Below are 16,932 nucleotides of genomic sequence, written 5' to 3' on the forward strand. Positions count from 1 at the left end.
CATGTCATTGGCTAAATTGGTTGTGACACACTGTTTGTCTTGGTTTACAGTTTCAATACCCTGTTGTGATTTTGTATTTCCAAGGCCAGGTGATTTCACAGCTCTGCACAGGTCTCCTAACTCACACCAGCTCACAGGGACAGAAAAACCACAGTCTGGATTCAGATCTGGGTTTTCACTTAATGGAGATTTACACTTACCTGTGGCCTGCCTGGGCAGCCCTGAAATATTCGTCAAATGGACTCTGATGGAACTATAACCCATTATCTTAAGTATTTAATGGACAACAAAGAAAGAGATACTGACTTTAGCTGCTCTGTCAAAATGACTATTTCTGCAAATACTGTTTGCTCAGGGATTTTGTTCCCTGCACATTATACTGTAACTGGAAAATTTTACTCATGTGTCATGTGCATGTGTGTGTGTGTGTATGTACCAGGTATATCCCAAAAGAAAACATTGATATTTCTTTGCCTGTGTCTAGAAGAAAGATAAAATACATAAAGGGATTTTGTTGAATATCTTCAAATTTAGTTTTCACTGTCTATTTCTATCTGATTGATTGTGTTAGCACAGGTGTTTGTTAGCTCTTTGTAGCTGCAAAATCATGAACAAAAGGCTTTACAGCATTATATGTTCTCCAAAAATCATTTTTGCTCACTCTGCTCTTCCTACTGATTTTGAAAATGAAGTGTTAGTTTCCCACATTAGGCAAAACACTTCAAAATACAAAAGGCTTTCCCACCAGACTGCCACAACAGTGATGGTTAAGGTAATCTAAAAGAGATCTTTTAATAATGAAAAGCACATTGATTTCCCCCCCCATCCCCTGCAGAGAAAGCAAACCAAATACCTGGAGTTTTCTTCTGGCACATCTTGTACAAAGCCACCAGTGAGAAGACAGAGAGGGTAATGACTATCAGGGTGATGACAATTGGCAAGATAACATCTGCAAAAGAGGGAGAACAATTTTGGCTGCTGCCTCTGACTTACACTGCCTCTGTGTATAGGCACTTACACACACTGAGAGGCACCTCCAGCTCCATTTCACCAAACATTACCCATTTCTCTGGAGCAGGGTAACCTGCTGCTCCTGTTACTCTTCCTGCAACCACTGAGCCTCAGGCTTGGACTCTCTGGGGAGGGAAGACTGAAGCATCTTCCTTCTCCCACCCTTACCCCTTCCCTGACACTCATGCTGCCCTGTGTAGATACAAAAATGCTGCTAGCGAGGATTTTCTTGTTATTTTCTAAGTCCGTGAGAGACTTTTCTCTCTCACAGAAGAGGTAGCAGGGAATGTAAACAACCCAGACACCTGCAACCTTGAAAAGTCTTGTTTATGGTATAGTAGAAAAATATTTTGACAATGGATGTTTTAGGATTTTAGCCAATCACCCCCAAGGGGTGGCTGGCCCTTTGTCCAATTAGGCTATGAAGAAAAAAGTCTATAAAAGAGTTTGTAAAATAATTAAATAAATCAATCTTGCTGCACAACTCCTGCCTGCTGGATCTTCTCCTCCTCCTCCTCCCTATGGCTGCGGGACACGGTGCTATACCGTAGGAACCAGGCCTGCGGTAATATTTGGTGCTGCCCGACGTGATCTGCACTCTCTGACGTGTCCTGCTGCTGCGAGCCAAGCCGAATTCCTCTAGAGGTACGCTGCTCCCCTTTGCCCCCCGGGACCGGGAGGTCCGACAGAACTGAGAAATGGCAAACAGCGGCTCACAAACCGAAGCTGCGATGCTGGTCTGGAAAGGTGTGTTTAGCATATTGCGCACCTCCATTCCTGAAAACTCAGTTCGGGAATTATTAGACTGGGCTACTTTAAAAGGGATTTCCATGGACAGAGATAGTGCCCTGGACTTTGCCTTATGGCAGGAACTCGGATGCGCTGTCCGACAGGAGCTCCCGACTGGGGACTCAGCAGCGTTAGAATGATACAAAACCTGGCGTTCATTATTTATCCTGCTGATAGACCTTGACTGTGATAGCAGGGCTGGCTCGTCTATCTCGGTGATGAGTGACGGAGGAACGTCCGAAGGGGGCCCCGTTGACTGGGTTTCCGGGGAAAATGATAATGGATTCAGGAAAACCCCCCCGGCTCCACAGGCAGAGCCTGCGACGGCTCACCCTGCACAATCGCAGGACTCCGCAGCCCCCAGGAACCCCGCGCCGCCAGAGGCGGGGGGGTCAGAGCAGCGGGAGGGCGCACAGCCTGCCTTGCCGGTCGGCTGGGCAGCGGCCACGGCTTATCCAGGGCTGCAGATCAGCGGCTTAGCCACTTGGATGCCCAGAGAGGCTCCTAGCTCGGTTCCGTATGGACCTGGATCTAACTTCTTAGCCGGCGTAGCGCCGGGCGTGCCTGCCCCGGGACTCCCTGGGTGTGGTCCGCTGCCCTCCCTGGCGCTGGACTGTTCTGCGCAGTCGCAGAACCGAGCCATCGACCTCTTAGTGCAGCATTTGCCTTTGCTGATGGAGCTGCCAAATTTATCCCGAAGGATGGAGGAACTCCTCACCCTGTTAGAGCGGCGAATGCCCGAACCAGCGCCGCCCGCGCCCCCCCCGCCATCCGCGGGAGACGCGGCTCCGAGCCGAGAAACGGCGCGGCCGGCGGCGAACCCGGCAGCGGCGCAGCCGCGGCAAAACCCGGCAGCGGCAGCGGCTGCGGAGACGCGGCCAGAGACGGCGGCTGCGGAGCAGCGGGCAGGGGCAGCGGCACCCAGAGCGACCCCCGAGAGCGGGCCAGCGGCAGCAGCGCCGGGCGCGGCTGGGGAGCGCGAAACAGCAGCGGCAGCGGCGACCGCGCCGAACGCAGCTGCTGTGCCAGAGGCGGCGGCGCCGAGAGCGGCTGTAGCCTCAGAGACGGCGGCAGCAGTTCCAGTACCAGTTCGGTCGGGGCTGGCCGAGACGGCCTCCCGTATAGAAACTGGTGCAAAAACTGCCGCGCAGCCAGCTGCAGTCTGTCCTGTCTGTTCTGCCTCTAGCGAACTTAGCCAAAGTGCCCCTCCACGTAAATTTCTGTTCACTCCCAGCACCCCAAAGTTGCCTTTGCCTGATGATTCCTCGTCAGGCAGTGAGGCAGATGAGGTGCTGGCCCCAGGTCGTCAGGCGGCTGTAGCCGCGCGGCGAAGAAAAAGGCTGCGCCGGTCTCGCCCCTGGACCTTTCAGGACTGCACAGTAACAGTGCGTCCGACGCATTATAATCGCTTCTTAGAGTCCCTTAAGATGCGAGCATTGGAGGAGGGTGACTGGAGGTCATTAAAAATCCTTGGAATGCCATATAGATCTGCGGATTCTGGGGGTAACCGGGGAGCTGTTACACTCCATCCACAGGCGGTGCCAGAAGTTCAGGATGGTAGTGCTTCCCCTAAAGGGGAGATCCAAGCTTTCCCAGTGTATAAGGCTCTCCCAGATTCAGGGGAGCATGACAAGCATGAGGTAATTGCCTGGAAAGTTGCCCAGGACCTCCAATCCAAGGTGGCACAATATGGACTAGGTTCTGCTGAGGTTATGCAGATAATAAGGGTGATAAATACGGATTTGCTTTCTCCATTTGATATCAGACACTTAGGTCAAATTCTATTTCAACCTGTACAATTGACAGTTTTTGAGAAAACCTGGAGAAAGCTGGCCGGCAAGACTGCATTAGCAAATATGCAGCTCCCTGCTGCTGATCCTAGACAGACAGCAGGAGTGGATGCTTTGATGGGGACTGGTCCCTTCTCTGATCCCAGTCTACAGGGTAATTTGCCCTCTAGCATCCTGCAGCAAGCTCAACAGGTCGGCATGGCTGCCCTGTTGAAAACCATAGAGTTGTCTGCGCCCAGAAAGCGATATACTGAAATAGTTCAAGGCAAATCAGAGTCATTCCTCTCTTTTGTAGAGAAAGTTTCTGCTTCTCTTGAGAAGCAGGTTGAGGATGACGGGTTAAGACAGATGTTGTTAAGGCAGTTAGTGAGGGATAACGCAAACGAGGAGTGCAGAAAAATCATAGATGCCTTACCAGGGGACCCTGAGGTAACAGACATGGTCGAAGCCTGTGCTAAGGTGGGATCTGGGAACCAGAAAAGGTCTGCTTTGGCTGCTTTCCTGCAGCCTGTTCACGCATCTTCTGGTCGTGAACCAAAGCCACCAAAACAGGTGAAGAGACGGAAGTGGCCTAAGCCGAGCCAAAAAGAGAACACACCGATCCCCCAGTGCAAGAGGTGTGGCAGGCCAGGCCATTGTACGGGCTACTGTAGATCCCGGACTCATGCCGATGGTCGGCCTTTGTCGGGAAACTTCCGCCGGGGTGCAAGGAGGGGGAATTGCTCTCCGATGCAGTCGCTCCCCCAGAGAGTGGCACAGGTACAGGCACAGGCCTACCCAGCCACCCTAGAGACAGCACCCAGGGATCAGACGGCACCCACGGATCAGACGGGTTTGACGTCCACACCGCAGCCACAGTCGTCTTAGACTCTAGCGGTATTTATAAGGTTCCCTTGGATGCATATGGACCCTTAGCCCAGGGATCCAGTGCGATGCTGGTGGGAAAATCTGATGTTGCCCATCAAGGAATCTTAGTGCACTCAGGAGTTACTGATTCTGACTTTAAAGGTCAGATTTGCGCTATGGTCTCCATGCAAAACCCCCCTGTAACTATTCCTGAAAAGACCTGCCTTGCTAAATTAGTGCCTTTTAAGTCTTGTGTCCCCAGGGTAGAACAAATTCAGGAAGATAACGGCAGTGGATCTACGGGACTTCCACAGGCCCTCTGGACTGCAGACATCTCTGACCAAAGGCCACAGATGACACGTACCCTGGTCCTGCCAAGCGCCCAACCACCCCGGATTCAGCTTCGAGGTTTGATTGATATGGGTGCTGATGTAACTATCATCTCCTTCTCTGCGTGGCCTCCCTCATGGCCTTTAGCCCCGGTGGGATCGGCCATCGCAGGATTAGGAGGAACCACACAGAGCTATTTAAGTGAACGGCCTGTGGTGGTGAAGGATTCAGAGGGACACACAGCTACAATTAGGCCTTATGTTGCTACCACTTCCTGTAACCTTTGGGGACGGGATGTGTTGGCAGCTTGGGGCGTACGGATTGGGACAAATTTTAGCAGGGGTCACTGTGTGTAAGGGCGCACAGTATCCTACACTGCCTTTGTGGTGGTTCATTAACACACCAATCCGAGTCAGACTCTGCTCAGTTAGTTGAATTAAGGGCTGTTACCATGGCTTTTCAGTGATTCTCACAGGAACCTTTGAATTTGGTTACTGACTCTGCTTATGTAGCAGATATCACCCAACGCTTAGATTGTTCCCTTCTGAAGGAGGTGAATAATGCGGCTCTGTTTTCGCTGTTGCAAACCTTGTGGTCTGCAATTCAGGCTCGAGTGCATCCGTATTACATTCTGCACATTCGAAGCCACACCAATTTACCAGGTTTTCTAACGGAAGGCAATGCCAGGGCTGACATGCTGGCAAACCCTGCATGGGTAGGGCCTCAGCCTGACAAAATTGCACAAGCCAAGGCATCGCACGGTTTCTTCCATCAAAGTGCACATACCCTGCAGAAGCAGTTTTCATTTAACGCCAACCGAGGCGCGCGACATTGTCAGCGCTTGTGCTGACTGTCACGGACTCGCTGCGCCTTTGCCAGCAGGGGTAAACCCCAGAGGGCTAAAAGCCTTGCAGATTTGGCAAACGGATGTAACTCACGTCCCAGAATTTGGTTGGCTGAAATATGTGCACGTGTCTATTGACACTTTCTCCTCAGCTATGTGGGCTACTGCTCACACTGGAGAGAAGAGCCGTGATGTCATTGCCCATTGGAAATTGGCTTTCTCAGTCCTGGGCGTGCCAGCTTCTGTGAAAACCGATAATGGTCCTGCCTACGCCTCCGAGAAGACACGGCAGTTTTTACACCTATGGGGTGTAGACCATACCTTTGGTATCCCACATTCTCCTACTGGCCAAGCCATTGTTGAATGCGCTCATGGTACCTTGAAGCATGTTTTGGACAAACAGAAAAGGGGAATGCATGGAGAAACCCCACAGAGCCGACTAGCAAAAGCTTTGTATACAATTAATCACCTTACAGTACCACAAAATTCAAATAATCCTGTTATTCTGAATCATTTTTTCTCATTGCAGTCTGCAGGTGACAGACAACTGCCCCGGGCAAAAGTCTGGGTGCGGAATTTACTCACTAACCAGTGGGAAGGCCCACATGAGCTTATCGTCTGGGGTCGTGGGTATGCTTGCGTTTCCACAGATACTGGGATACGGTGGCTACCTGCAAAATGCGTTCGCCCTGACCTACGGCACCAGAGGCAGAACAGGCAACCTCTGAATGATGACCAGAACGCCAATCATCCAAATGGCGACCAGAATGTAGAGCATCAGCCTAATGACTCTTCTGATGATGACCAGGATGTCAACCATCAGGCAGATGGTCCTTCCACAAGCAGAGACTGAACTTTAAATTTCTTGTTATGGAGTCAGATAGTTAAAGCCTTAAGGACATATTTAGAATTAATAACTGATGTAGATTTCTATTTGGCATTAATAGTAGAGTTGTTATCTTATAAAACAAAAAGGGGGAACTGTAGATACAAAAATGCTGCTAGCGAGGATTTTCTTGTTATTTTCTAAGTCCGTGAGAGACTTTTCTCTCTCACAGAAGAGGTAGCAGGGAATGTAAACAACCCAGACACCTGCAACCTTGAAAAGTCTTGTTTATGGTATAGTAGAAAAATATTTTGACAATGGATGTTTTAGGATTTTAGCCAATCACCCCCAAGGGGTGGCTGGCCCTTTGTCCAATTAGGCTATGAAGAAAAAAGTCTATAAAAGAGTTTGTAAAATAATTAAATAAATCAATCTTGCTGCACAACTCCTGCCTGCTGGATCTTCTCCTCCTCCTCCTCCCTATGGCTGCGGGACACGGTGCTATACCGTAGGAACCAGGCCTGCGGTAATACTCCGGGAAAAGTTTTAATATGGATGAAGAACAGACAGTAAAAATGGTATAAAAAGGACTCACCTCTAGCATCAGGTGTGCTCTTGGCAGAGCGCCAAGGCACCCAGCCATTACCCCTTTGCTTTACTTTATGTGTCTCTTATTGCCTTTATATTAAACCCTTTAAATTCTCACAGGAGAGTGAACCTCGTTTTTCACAGGAGGGCAGAAGGCGAGGCCAAACACTGGCACTCGTGTTTGGATGGGAGCAGCGAGGTTCTGCCCAGCCCACCTTAGCACTGGTGGTATTATGGAGAGTGTCCCCTCTTTCCTTATCACTCCAATGAGTGCACAGGCCAACACACTGCCAAGCCCCAGCAGATTTCACTGCTGTATGAAGCTGTTCTGCACCAGAGAGGTCGGGGCCTGGGAAGTGGTGGGCTTTGCCAGACAGGGGGATCCCATGCAGGCCCAAGCAGGTCACATGCAAACACCAGGCAATCACAGAGCATCGCACACAGATCTCTGCATTTTGTGGAAGCCACAAGGCCTGGAAAATGTCTCTGTGTCTTGGGAACCCTGCTCAAAGCCCCTGACTATGGCATTGGTGGGGTTCCTGTATCTGGTAAGGGAGGAGATCTTACCTACAGTGCAGACAGCTTCAAGAAAGCCATTTTGTTAAACATCCCACTGCTGAATAGCAGTGCTTTAAGGAGACCCCCAGAAATGGAAGACACAATAGATTTGTCTTCCAGAGGCTAAAATAAGTGTTATGGTAAAAGTGTCTGACAAGACCTGACAGCACTTTAAAGGGCTGTCATTTCAGTGTCCCACAGCTGACAGCTCTGTCATTCAGCTCTCAAACATTACCACATATGATAACCCACATCGCTTTCACTTATGGATTAAAAAGGTACAAGTACTGTAATACTATGTCCTTAGTGCCCTAAGAATTTCTTAAGGTAAGACAGATGCAAGATGAGCTTTGCATTTTTACTTGGTTCATGTTCTGCATGGGATGCTCCCTGGCAACTGGTCCCAGAAGGATTTAGGACCTTTTGTAAAACCATCTCTGCCACATAGGGGGTACTGCTGGGACAGCACCTGGCAACATCCCCTCTCCATTGGCAAATTCCTTTTTTTTTCTTTTTTATGGTAAAAGTTGCAAAGGCCTGAAACTACTCAAGGTTATCCAAAGCCTGGATGGGGCAGTGTTAATTAAAGGTGGGTGTGAGCCCTCAGGCCTCCCTGGGAACACATCTTGGCACGAGGCTGAGTGGTTCAGGGGATGCTGCAGCTCTCAAGAGCTGGCAGTGCACTGTCAGCCCCAGTGCAGCTCTGCATCACAAGTCCACAGCACAAGCCCAGCCTTACAAGCAAACACCAAGGTGTGTCTGGCCTCATCCCCTGCCCTGGATGTACAGGGGGGAAAAGCAGTGCAATGTAAAAATCCAGGCTGCATGGAAACCTCCATCACAAAATAAAATCTAAATATTTTAAGGTTGTGTCAGTTTCCCTGATATTATCAAGGGGCCTCTGAGTTTCCTGCTGCCAAATTATCTTTATAATGAATTAGACTGTAGTTCTGCCTCACCAGAAGAAAGGTGTGGATCCACACCTCAGGGAGCAGAGTTTTTCACTGGACAGTAAAATATATAAAGAATACTAACTCTAAATGCAATTATCCTTAGGGTATTCCCAAAGGCAGTAAAGCATCTGTGATTCTCCAGCTCTGTGAAATTTATCACTACCAGGTATGTCAACACATACTCTTCAGCAATCAACAAGACCTGTTTGGGGAAAGACTTAAGTGCAGGCAGAATAAGCATCTTCCAGTGTTATACATCTTAACTGGGACTTCCTGAAAACACAAGGTCATCAAGCTAGACATTTTGAACCAGGCACCGCCATGTTTTCAAACCCATTTCCAAGCAGCTGTTTTCTCTCAGTCACAAGTTGGAGATCAGGGCACCCCTGCTAGCTGTGAGCTTTGCCTCACCCCAGTAAACAAGGACTCACTACCTTTCTTTCACACTTGAGGCACCGGGAAGGAAAGGCACAACACCTTCCCCCCAAGCCTCCCTTAGTGTTGTGGATAATTGCCATCTGCTTTCCAGTTTGCTCATGATTAGGCAGGGGGATCAGATAAAAACCCACTGCATGCCACACAAGGAGTCTGGAAAACACCTACCTGTGACAGGTTACTAATACTAATTGGCTGCGACTGTGAAGGTGGCACCTCTGCAGTTGTGGACCCCCCAGTTCATTCTTCTCTGCTCCACCAAGTGCCCTGGTGCATGTCCTGTGGCTCTTCTAGAAGAGCATTAAGATGGAGGGGCTGCTGAGTTGAAACCCAGAGAAAGCCCTGGGCATGGGGAGAAGGAAACAAGACCTTCAGTAAAGATAAACAAACTGTACTTCTTTTTCTCCAATCGTACTATGCTTGCCTTCAATATGGGGTTAATAAGAGGATTGAAGTATAGTCGCAGTATGACCCAAAATGAGTTCACAAAAGGAATTGAATTATCCCTTAGGAAAAGAAAAATGTCTGGGCACTGTTTGGAAACTAAAAGCAAAATTATCCTCTGTAGCTGGGGTACAGCAGCAGGTGGCTATGATAGAAACAAGGGGACCCCCAGATGCACACTTTTAATCTTGTCTGCTCAGGGAAGGATTGGTAGATTTTGGGAGAAGAGCCTCTCAGAGGTGGAAAGTGTTTTCTCAGAGTTCGGAAAAAATAGATGAATTGCGATGACAGCCTCTACCTGTTGCTACCACACATCCAATACTTCTCCAGTTCCCCATAAAACAGCCATTTAATTAAGGAGTCAGCTTGACAAAATTAGAATAAACTCTGCTGGAGCTCATTGATGACCAGATCCTTTTTACTGCCAGTTTTCCTCCAAAATGAATAGCAGGCTATCATAGACTCCATCATAGATGACTTTTGCCTGGCTCTCCTATTTGCCACTCACATCAGTATGGCTGACTGCCTTAAAAACAGCAAAATCAGCCAATTTTCCCCCTTTCCCATATGACTCATCCAGCACAACACTGATTGGTACTCATTTGTTTCCCAAAATGCCTATGTGATTGTGTCCAAGTTAGCAGCAGCAGCATTTTTATGAAGCACTTTTAGCAAAATGTCAGTGGCTTTGCCCAAGCTCTGATAAATATCTGCTTAAGATGAACTGAATCCAGCAGGGACTTTACCCCAAAGTCTCAATTCAGCAACACAGCTAAGTCCACACTTAAATTATTTTCTATTAAATTATTTTGCAAAGTGGGATGAACAAATGAGTCAGGGCCTTGAGTCTCTGGCATGTTCAGCAGTTCCCAGGCTGTTTGCCCAAAGCTTACTGACAAAACAGCAGTAACAACTGTAACAGAACTCACCTTTTCAGTGATGAGGAGAAAACCCAGTTGCACACATCCTCCTTCTTATATGAGGTGGGAACCAGACCAGTAAGTAGTTTCCTGTACCCATTGAAAGATAAGATTTGGGATAATTTTCCCCCTATGTATATAATGGATGAAAAACTGTAGCATGAAAAGCCTTTTGTAGATGCTCCAATGTTTAGAAAAAGCTGGCTAAAATGAATTCTCATCATCCAAAGGATGAGTGCTCAGCAGAGAGATGGAAGAAAGGTTCCAGTGCCACTGAGGACTGGCACAGCATTGCCAGCCCAGCTGGTCCTTTCCTGACCACCTTTACACCTGGCTGTACGAGGGGAATGAGTTTTGTGAATAAAACGCATGTTCACAACCTGTCAAGGATGCAGTCTGGTGCTCCATAAGTCCCATTTAATAGCTAATAAAATTCAAACCAAAAACCAGAATCCTGTTGGATAAGTAAATACGAAGCCACTGTGATGTGTTTCCGTGCAAACTTTGCTGGAGCGGTGACAAGTTGCCACTCAAAGACCCTGAAGATCCCTTGGTTTCTTGCCTGTATACAACGATGGCACCTGCCTTTGCCATCCTCATTCACATATAGAAATTACCTGCCTGGAAGTTGGCAAGCACTCATTTACCCAGCAATCCCAGCTGATCACTACCTTATAAATGGGCAGCTCAGATAGTGCAAAATTTCTTTTCAGGTATTTCTTCTGTATTCACCTTGGCTCCTGAGGATGGGAATTTTGTGTATGTCTCTCTCTGCCTCACCACCACTGCTGTAGCACCCAGGTGTCTTGGCCAAATAGCAAGACCACACTGCAGCAGATGAGCAGAGCTAAATCTATCGTCCATTTGTCCTAAAGCTTGCTGGAAACTCCTCTTAAAGCTTTCTTGATCTAACTTGCTGAGACAAAACAACCAAGGCAACTCCCATCTCCATAACATCAACACTAAACTGAGCCAGTCCTGGCAGGTAGCAGGTCTGAGCAGTAACCTGGGGACTTCAGGCACTGCCCTGATTCAACCAGACAAAATAACACAGCCCTGATAGGCTTTAAGCATCTTAAAACCAGCAGTCACATAAACCTCAGAGTTCACTGATACATCTACTGGCATCCTGTTACCTCTTACATAACAGCAAGGGCAGTTTTCAGTGTAGCAGAAGCACAGCATGAATCGGGGGCGGGGGGGGCAGCAGCACCTGTGAATGAGATACACACCCTACATCATAGTGCAGGAACTATTATTGTATTTCCTAATTCCCAGCTGCGTACACTCCTCTGCTCCAGAAGCCGTGGACACCAGCCACGGCTGCCTCAGGCCTTGCAAAAGTAACACACCCAATTTTCCGGTTTGCTCTGACCACCGTTTGCATCCCTGTGGCAAAAGACAACAGGTTGGGGTTTTTTTTTGCTTGATGCAGGAAAACACTGGCCTGAGGAAACCCTTTAGAGTTCCCTTTCCTCTTGCATTTGTTCAGCATAGAGGCACAGGGTACTTATGTTGGTGAGAGCAGGGAAAACCAGATTTGGGCAGAGGGGAAGACAGCAAGAGACTACAAATTTTCTAAGCTTCAGCAGAAGCATCATGTGGTTACAATGACTCTTCCCTCAGTAAAGGCAAGTGGCAAATGTCTTTTGACTATCTACCTTTGAATAAAGGTGCTGCAAGAGGAGGCCTGTGCTTGTGTCTGCTCTCTAAATAAACCAGCCTGAATGTATAGTTTACATTGCAGGGTCACAGAGCATGGGCTTTTCCCAGATGAGGGCATTTTATTAACTAAAGAAATGCCATGAGACCAACAGTAATCCACCCAGGATGCCTGGAGCAAACTCTTCTTTTGTAAATGGATAAGGAAGTTACAGGTGCTTTAATGCCCACAGCTATAGAGAGAGCACCTGGTTGCCTGTGGCCCAGGCATTCTGGTACCAGAAATCTGGGATGTGTCTGTAAAACTGATACAGCAGTGGCTGAAACTGCAAACAGACTTTGGGCACAAAGGAGACACAGGAGAGGGTACCCCAACAAGTCCCCTCTGAAGTCTGAAACTCAGGGAACTGTAAAGGCTGTTCTGACCATTCAGGTACTCATCTTTCAGTGCAAGTAATCTGTTCACACACAACAGCTATCAGAGGCACCAGGAACAGATACATCCATAGGTCCTTTCTCCCTCACAGGTACACCTGGCTGAAGGACCTCTGCTGAGAGGCAGGGACCCTGCTGATGTCACATTTCATTACTTGGATCTCCTGGTCACCTCTTTCAGCCTGGTTTTCCTCCTCCAATCCCATTAACCAGCCCACTGCCATACCTAAGAGAAGTCTCTAAAGCCATAGCATGGCAGGATGTCATTTTGAGAAGAAAAAGCAGCGTGAAGGCCCAGTTTCTTGAACTGCTCTACCAGCAGGTTGCAGGGTAGATGCTCCTGCACAGGGAAGCCCTTTAAGAACATTACCTCATCTTTAGGACAATGAGTAGGGGATGAGTGCAGTGAATGTTGGAATTTCAGGAGAGTTTTTCTCTGCTTGATGTTCTGTTTGCCAAAAGAGAGGTGATGGGTGGTTCCTACCTTGGCAATGTATTGTTTCTGTCTTGTGAGCAAATCTCTCTTCTTTCCTTCTTTCTGATGGGCAAGGGCCATCGTGTCCTGCCCTCTCCAGAGGATGAGGAAATGAATTCAGTGTGAGAAGGTAGCTGAAGGGCCACCTCATCCTGGTAGCCAGCTCAAACAACAGGATTTGTTTCTCACTTCATGGCATGAGGGTGCCTCATGCTGGTTTCTGCTCTCCAGTTCTGAGCAGGCTAATGTACTTCAAACTGAAGTAGGCTCCTCCAAGCTTCGCATGGCTCTGATTACATAGCCTCTGCAATCTTGAGTAATTATCATTGCCAAGGGCTCCTCAGAGTTCAGCACGAGGACTGCCAAAATTGCAGTGCTGCAGAGGAGTCCCCTCCCTCAAAACTCTTTCTGACCCCAAGTGCTGCTGGGAGAGTTGGGAAGGGAAGATCAGCTCAAAATAAGAAGGCTGGATAAAGAAAGAAGGCCTTTCTTCAGTTTCAAGGGTGCAGCACTAACACACCATTTTTTCGTGTTGCTTGCAGCACATCTCAACTCCACTGTTCATGAAGCAGCTTGACAAGGGAGGAGCTGTTGTCCCCACTGGCTGGGACTATGAAGCACGTCCTTGGTAGTGAGCAGGATTTCACACTGCAGACACCCTCTGTTGAAAACTAAAAGTGTAGTCTCAAGGGTCAACACAGACAAGTTCATTTCTTGAATCTAAGGGTAGGGCTATGCCAGCAAGCATAGAAATGAGGGTGGCAGAGGAGGCTAACAATTCATGGCAGTGCAAAGATCCAGCCCCTGCCAATGATATCCCACTTGAAGACACTGCTTGACACTAAAACCTACTTGCACTGGGGGCTGGGGTGGGGAGTGGGCACAGGATATTTTCCCATAGCTTGAACCACAGCTCAGCTATGACTCTTTTGCAGCAGCTCAGGAGAAAAAGGAGAATTGCTGGATATTTCAAAAAAATTGAAGAGAGAAGACAAAAAAAATCAGACACTGGTTTGGGGACAAAACCATTAGCTTGAGCTGTCAAAGAAGAACAGAGAAACCAACAGGGAGGCTCTGGAAAAAGCCAACAGAGGAAAGGTCAAAATACTGATGCTCTGCAGTGGAGCTAAGGGATGGATGCCCAGGGCAAAGCCACAGACATGCCTCAAGGCCAGAAGGCTTAATCCCTCTGCCACAGGAGCCGCCTTACACTTAGTCCTGTCCCTGAGCAGTGACAGGGAAAACTGCAGGGTCAGGAATGCCCCTCTCGCGAAGGGCATTCCTCTGATGCTGCCCCTCCATTCAGTGTCACTCCATGCCTACGGAAGCACCACTGCAGGAGTCTGCAGAGCCCTCCCACTGCCTGCGTCCTCCACTGCCCTCCGCACAGCATGCTGGAGCTAACTCGCCTTTGAACTGCACTTTGTTGAGCTGTGCTTCAGCAAATTAAACTATTTATTAGTCCAGGCTTAATGAAGCCATTCACCACTCAAAAGGTTCACCTGGAAAGCCCACAGCGTTACCCTTGTGGTGGGGAGGCTGTAGTCAGTGCTGAGAGCATCCCTGTGCAAGACCCAAAACACAAGCAGTGGCTGTGCCACTGCAGGCAGGGTTGCCACTGTCCTGGGTGCAATGCTCAGGCCCCATAGACATATTTGGGTTCTTCTGGTTGACTGGGGTTTTCTACAGGGTTCTTTCCTGAAAGTCTTTAGGCAGCCTGATGATTTGTAAATATTTTTCCACTGAGAGCCATTGGGGTAGATGGGTGGCCAGAATAGCTCCAAAAGAATAAAAAATACTAGTCCATGGCTCATTAAACTAACATTGCTGCTCATCTGGAGCACAGGAAACTGCTCCTCCAGACCAGGAAGAGAAAAATCCTCATTTTAAGCACCAAAAGGCTTTCCATGTTTTTTTTCTGGAATAACTGCAGCCACTAAGGAGTAAATTCACTTCCAGGAGAAAACACTCAGGAGCCCACAGGGATTCACAACTGCATTATAGGGAAACAAGTGCCTCAAAAATTTACAGGTTTTTAGGAAAATAAATGTTTGTTTTGCCTCTCTCTTGAAGAGAGAGAGAGAGAGAGATAAAAAAAAAAAAACCAAACATTCAGGCAAACAAGTCTATTAATATTTACATAGAACATAGGCATATATTTGCTCCATAATGTGTTAGCTAGAGAACAAACCATCTGCAGCCCTCCACCCAAAAAAAAAAAAAAAGGACTCCCAGGTGCGAGTACCAAAAAGTCCTGCTAAAAGCCTCCTGACCTGGTACAGCTCCAGACCAAGAAGGAAAGAACAGAACCACCCTACCACTACTCCCTTGGAAATGGTTCATATTAGCAGTGGGGGCTTTGCTCCTCCCTGAAGCCACCTGTGGACAACTCCCATCAGAGCCAGCTGGTGCAGCTCACCTAATCACAAGGCTGGGTTTTTTCCCCTTTATTTGAAAAACAGCTTGATTGGGCTCCACGTGGAGCATCGTGCTCCTGTTACTTATGTTATGGTTTTAAAGGCAGTCACAGTGATTCACCTGTGAATGATGTTTACTGTGTCCCAGTAGTCTGCCAAGGTTTCTGTGCATGACCTTGATCCCAAGAACAGAAGTGACAGGTAAAAATGCCCAAGGAAGAAAAACGGAGAGGTTTTCTTATTTTCAAAATATTTTTTTATTGTTTTTAAATAAAGTTTCTGCTTAAGCCAAGGGAAAATCTGAATTTGTGGCCTGTCCACTCACCTGTGTACGGCAGCAGCCCTGGCCCCTTTGTGCACCACTGGGCTCAGGACATGTGGCTAGCTGCAATGAAACACAAGATTCAGGAGACCTTGTTTACTTTCTGCCTTCCTCAAAAATTATTACTGATATTTTGTGGAGTTGGTTGAAGTATTTAAGAGATTGAAGGCATTGACCATGATTTCTGACAGTAGATTCAAAGCAGGTTATAGTCTCTCTCTGTGAAGTTTTGCACTGCTGAATTAGATCAAATGCTGATGCCCTTGGGGGCAATAAAAATAATTCCAGCTTGTGACAGAAAATGAATTATAATTCAGAATAATTCTTAGTAGAAATCATATATTGTTTAATTACAGCCATAACGGCTATTTGATTTTGAGATAAGAAGTGGTTACCACAGTGACCCAATTCTTAAAGATGATTTTTGCCTAACGCTGTATAAAACGCTTTATGATACCTGCCTTCACAAGAAAGCAATTTACGAAAATGAGTTTTCCTGGTGTTAGGCCTGGGGTATGAACAAGCAACATAGGCTATATATGGAAAAACATTCCCCATTTCGTTACTGCCTGAAAAGCCCATTTCCCTGCAAGCACACTCATAGATGTTGTCTCAGATTCAGAGCAAGCTACAAATCTTGCTCAGCTTTCAAGACCATGTAGACTCTGTGGAAGAATTTCAAACCTTTGAGGAGTATTAGAAAAAAATGAGCAAAGGAAATCAGAGACAGAGACATATTTGTTCTGCAGAACAAGCCATCCCCTACTGCCTACCATCAGGGAGGGTAAAAAATGTTTTTACTTACTCTGAACAGTCTTAATATGTATTTCTCTAATAGACCATCCATCAGCACTTTGAGGAAACATACCCTGAAGTCACAACCATTGCTAGAGTCAAGCAAAGGCACATTTTGACATGTGAAGTAAAATGCAATCCTCAGTGAGACTAGTAAAAATTATCATTATTCAAGAATATAATCTTTTTGGGGCTTCTTTTGGTAATCCTTGCTATTTCCCTGCATCCCTATGGTGGATTTAGAGGGACTGGTCTGCAGGGTTGCTCTAGAGAGTGCAGACCTGCTCCTGTGCCAACCTGTGTGGGAAGCCAGGTGTCTGGCTGCCTCCCACTAATAACCCACCATATGTCCCTGGCAGCCTGGGAGGGTGATGCATCCCATTTTCACTTGGGTTGCCTGGTAGTGAAACCTGCTTGCCCATGGGCAGGACCCCTGTGGGCAACCACAACCATGGTCATGGGACTGAAGGACTGGGCTCGTCGCTGGACCTC

The 16,932-nt window shown here is 47.6% G+C and overlaps 1 protein-coding gene across 10 annotated transcripts in view; it reads right to left on the bottom strand.

The window, feature by feature from the left end:
* LOC138109563 (endomucin-like) overlaps nucleotides 1–15,304 on the bottom strand; it is a 30,821-nt gene extending 15,517 nt beyond the window's left edge. The window contains exons 1-4 of one of the 10 annotated variants that reach the window (XR_011150590.1): nucleotides 15,180–15,294; nucleotides 10,344–10,424; nucleotides 9,139–9,312; nucleotides 854–949 (exon numbers count right to left, since the gene is read on the bottom strand). Coding sequence is in view for 6 of the 10 variants with exons in the window: in XM_069013195.1 (XP_068869296.1) it covers nucleotides 854–949; nucleotides 15,180–15,249 (166 nt within the window). In the remaining 4 variants the exon portion in view is untranslated. Of the gene's footprint in view, nucleotides 1–853; nucleotides 950–1,018; nucleotides 1,194–9,138; nucleotides 9,313–10,343; nucleotides 10,425–15,179 lie in introns of those variants that run through there. The other 9 variants (XR_011150591.1, XR_011150589.1, XR_011150588.1 and 6 more) reach the window with 9 other exon arrangements.
* Between the last annotated feature and the right edge of the window lie 1,628 nt (nucleotides 15,305–16,932).

The sequence above is a fragment of the Aphelocoma coerulescens genome, chromosome 4 (assembly GCF_041296385.1).
Source record: "Aphelocoma coerulescens isolate FSJ_1873_10779 chromosome 4, UR_Acoe_1.0, whole genome shotgun sequence".
Taxonomy (NCBI): Eukaryota; Metazoa; Chordata; class Aves; order Passeriformes; family Corvidae; genus Aphelocoma; species Aphelocoma coerulescens.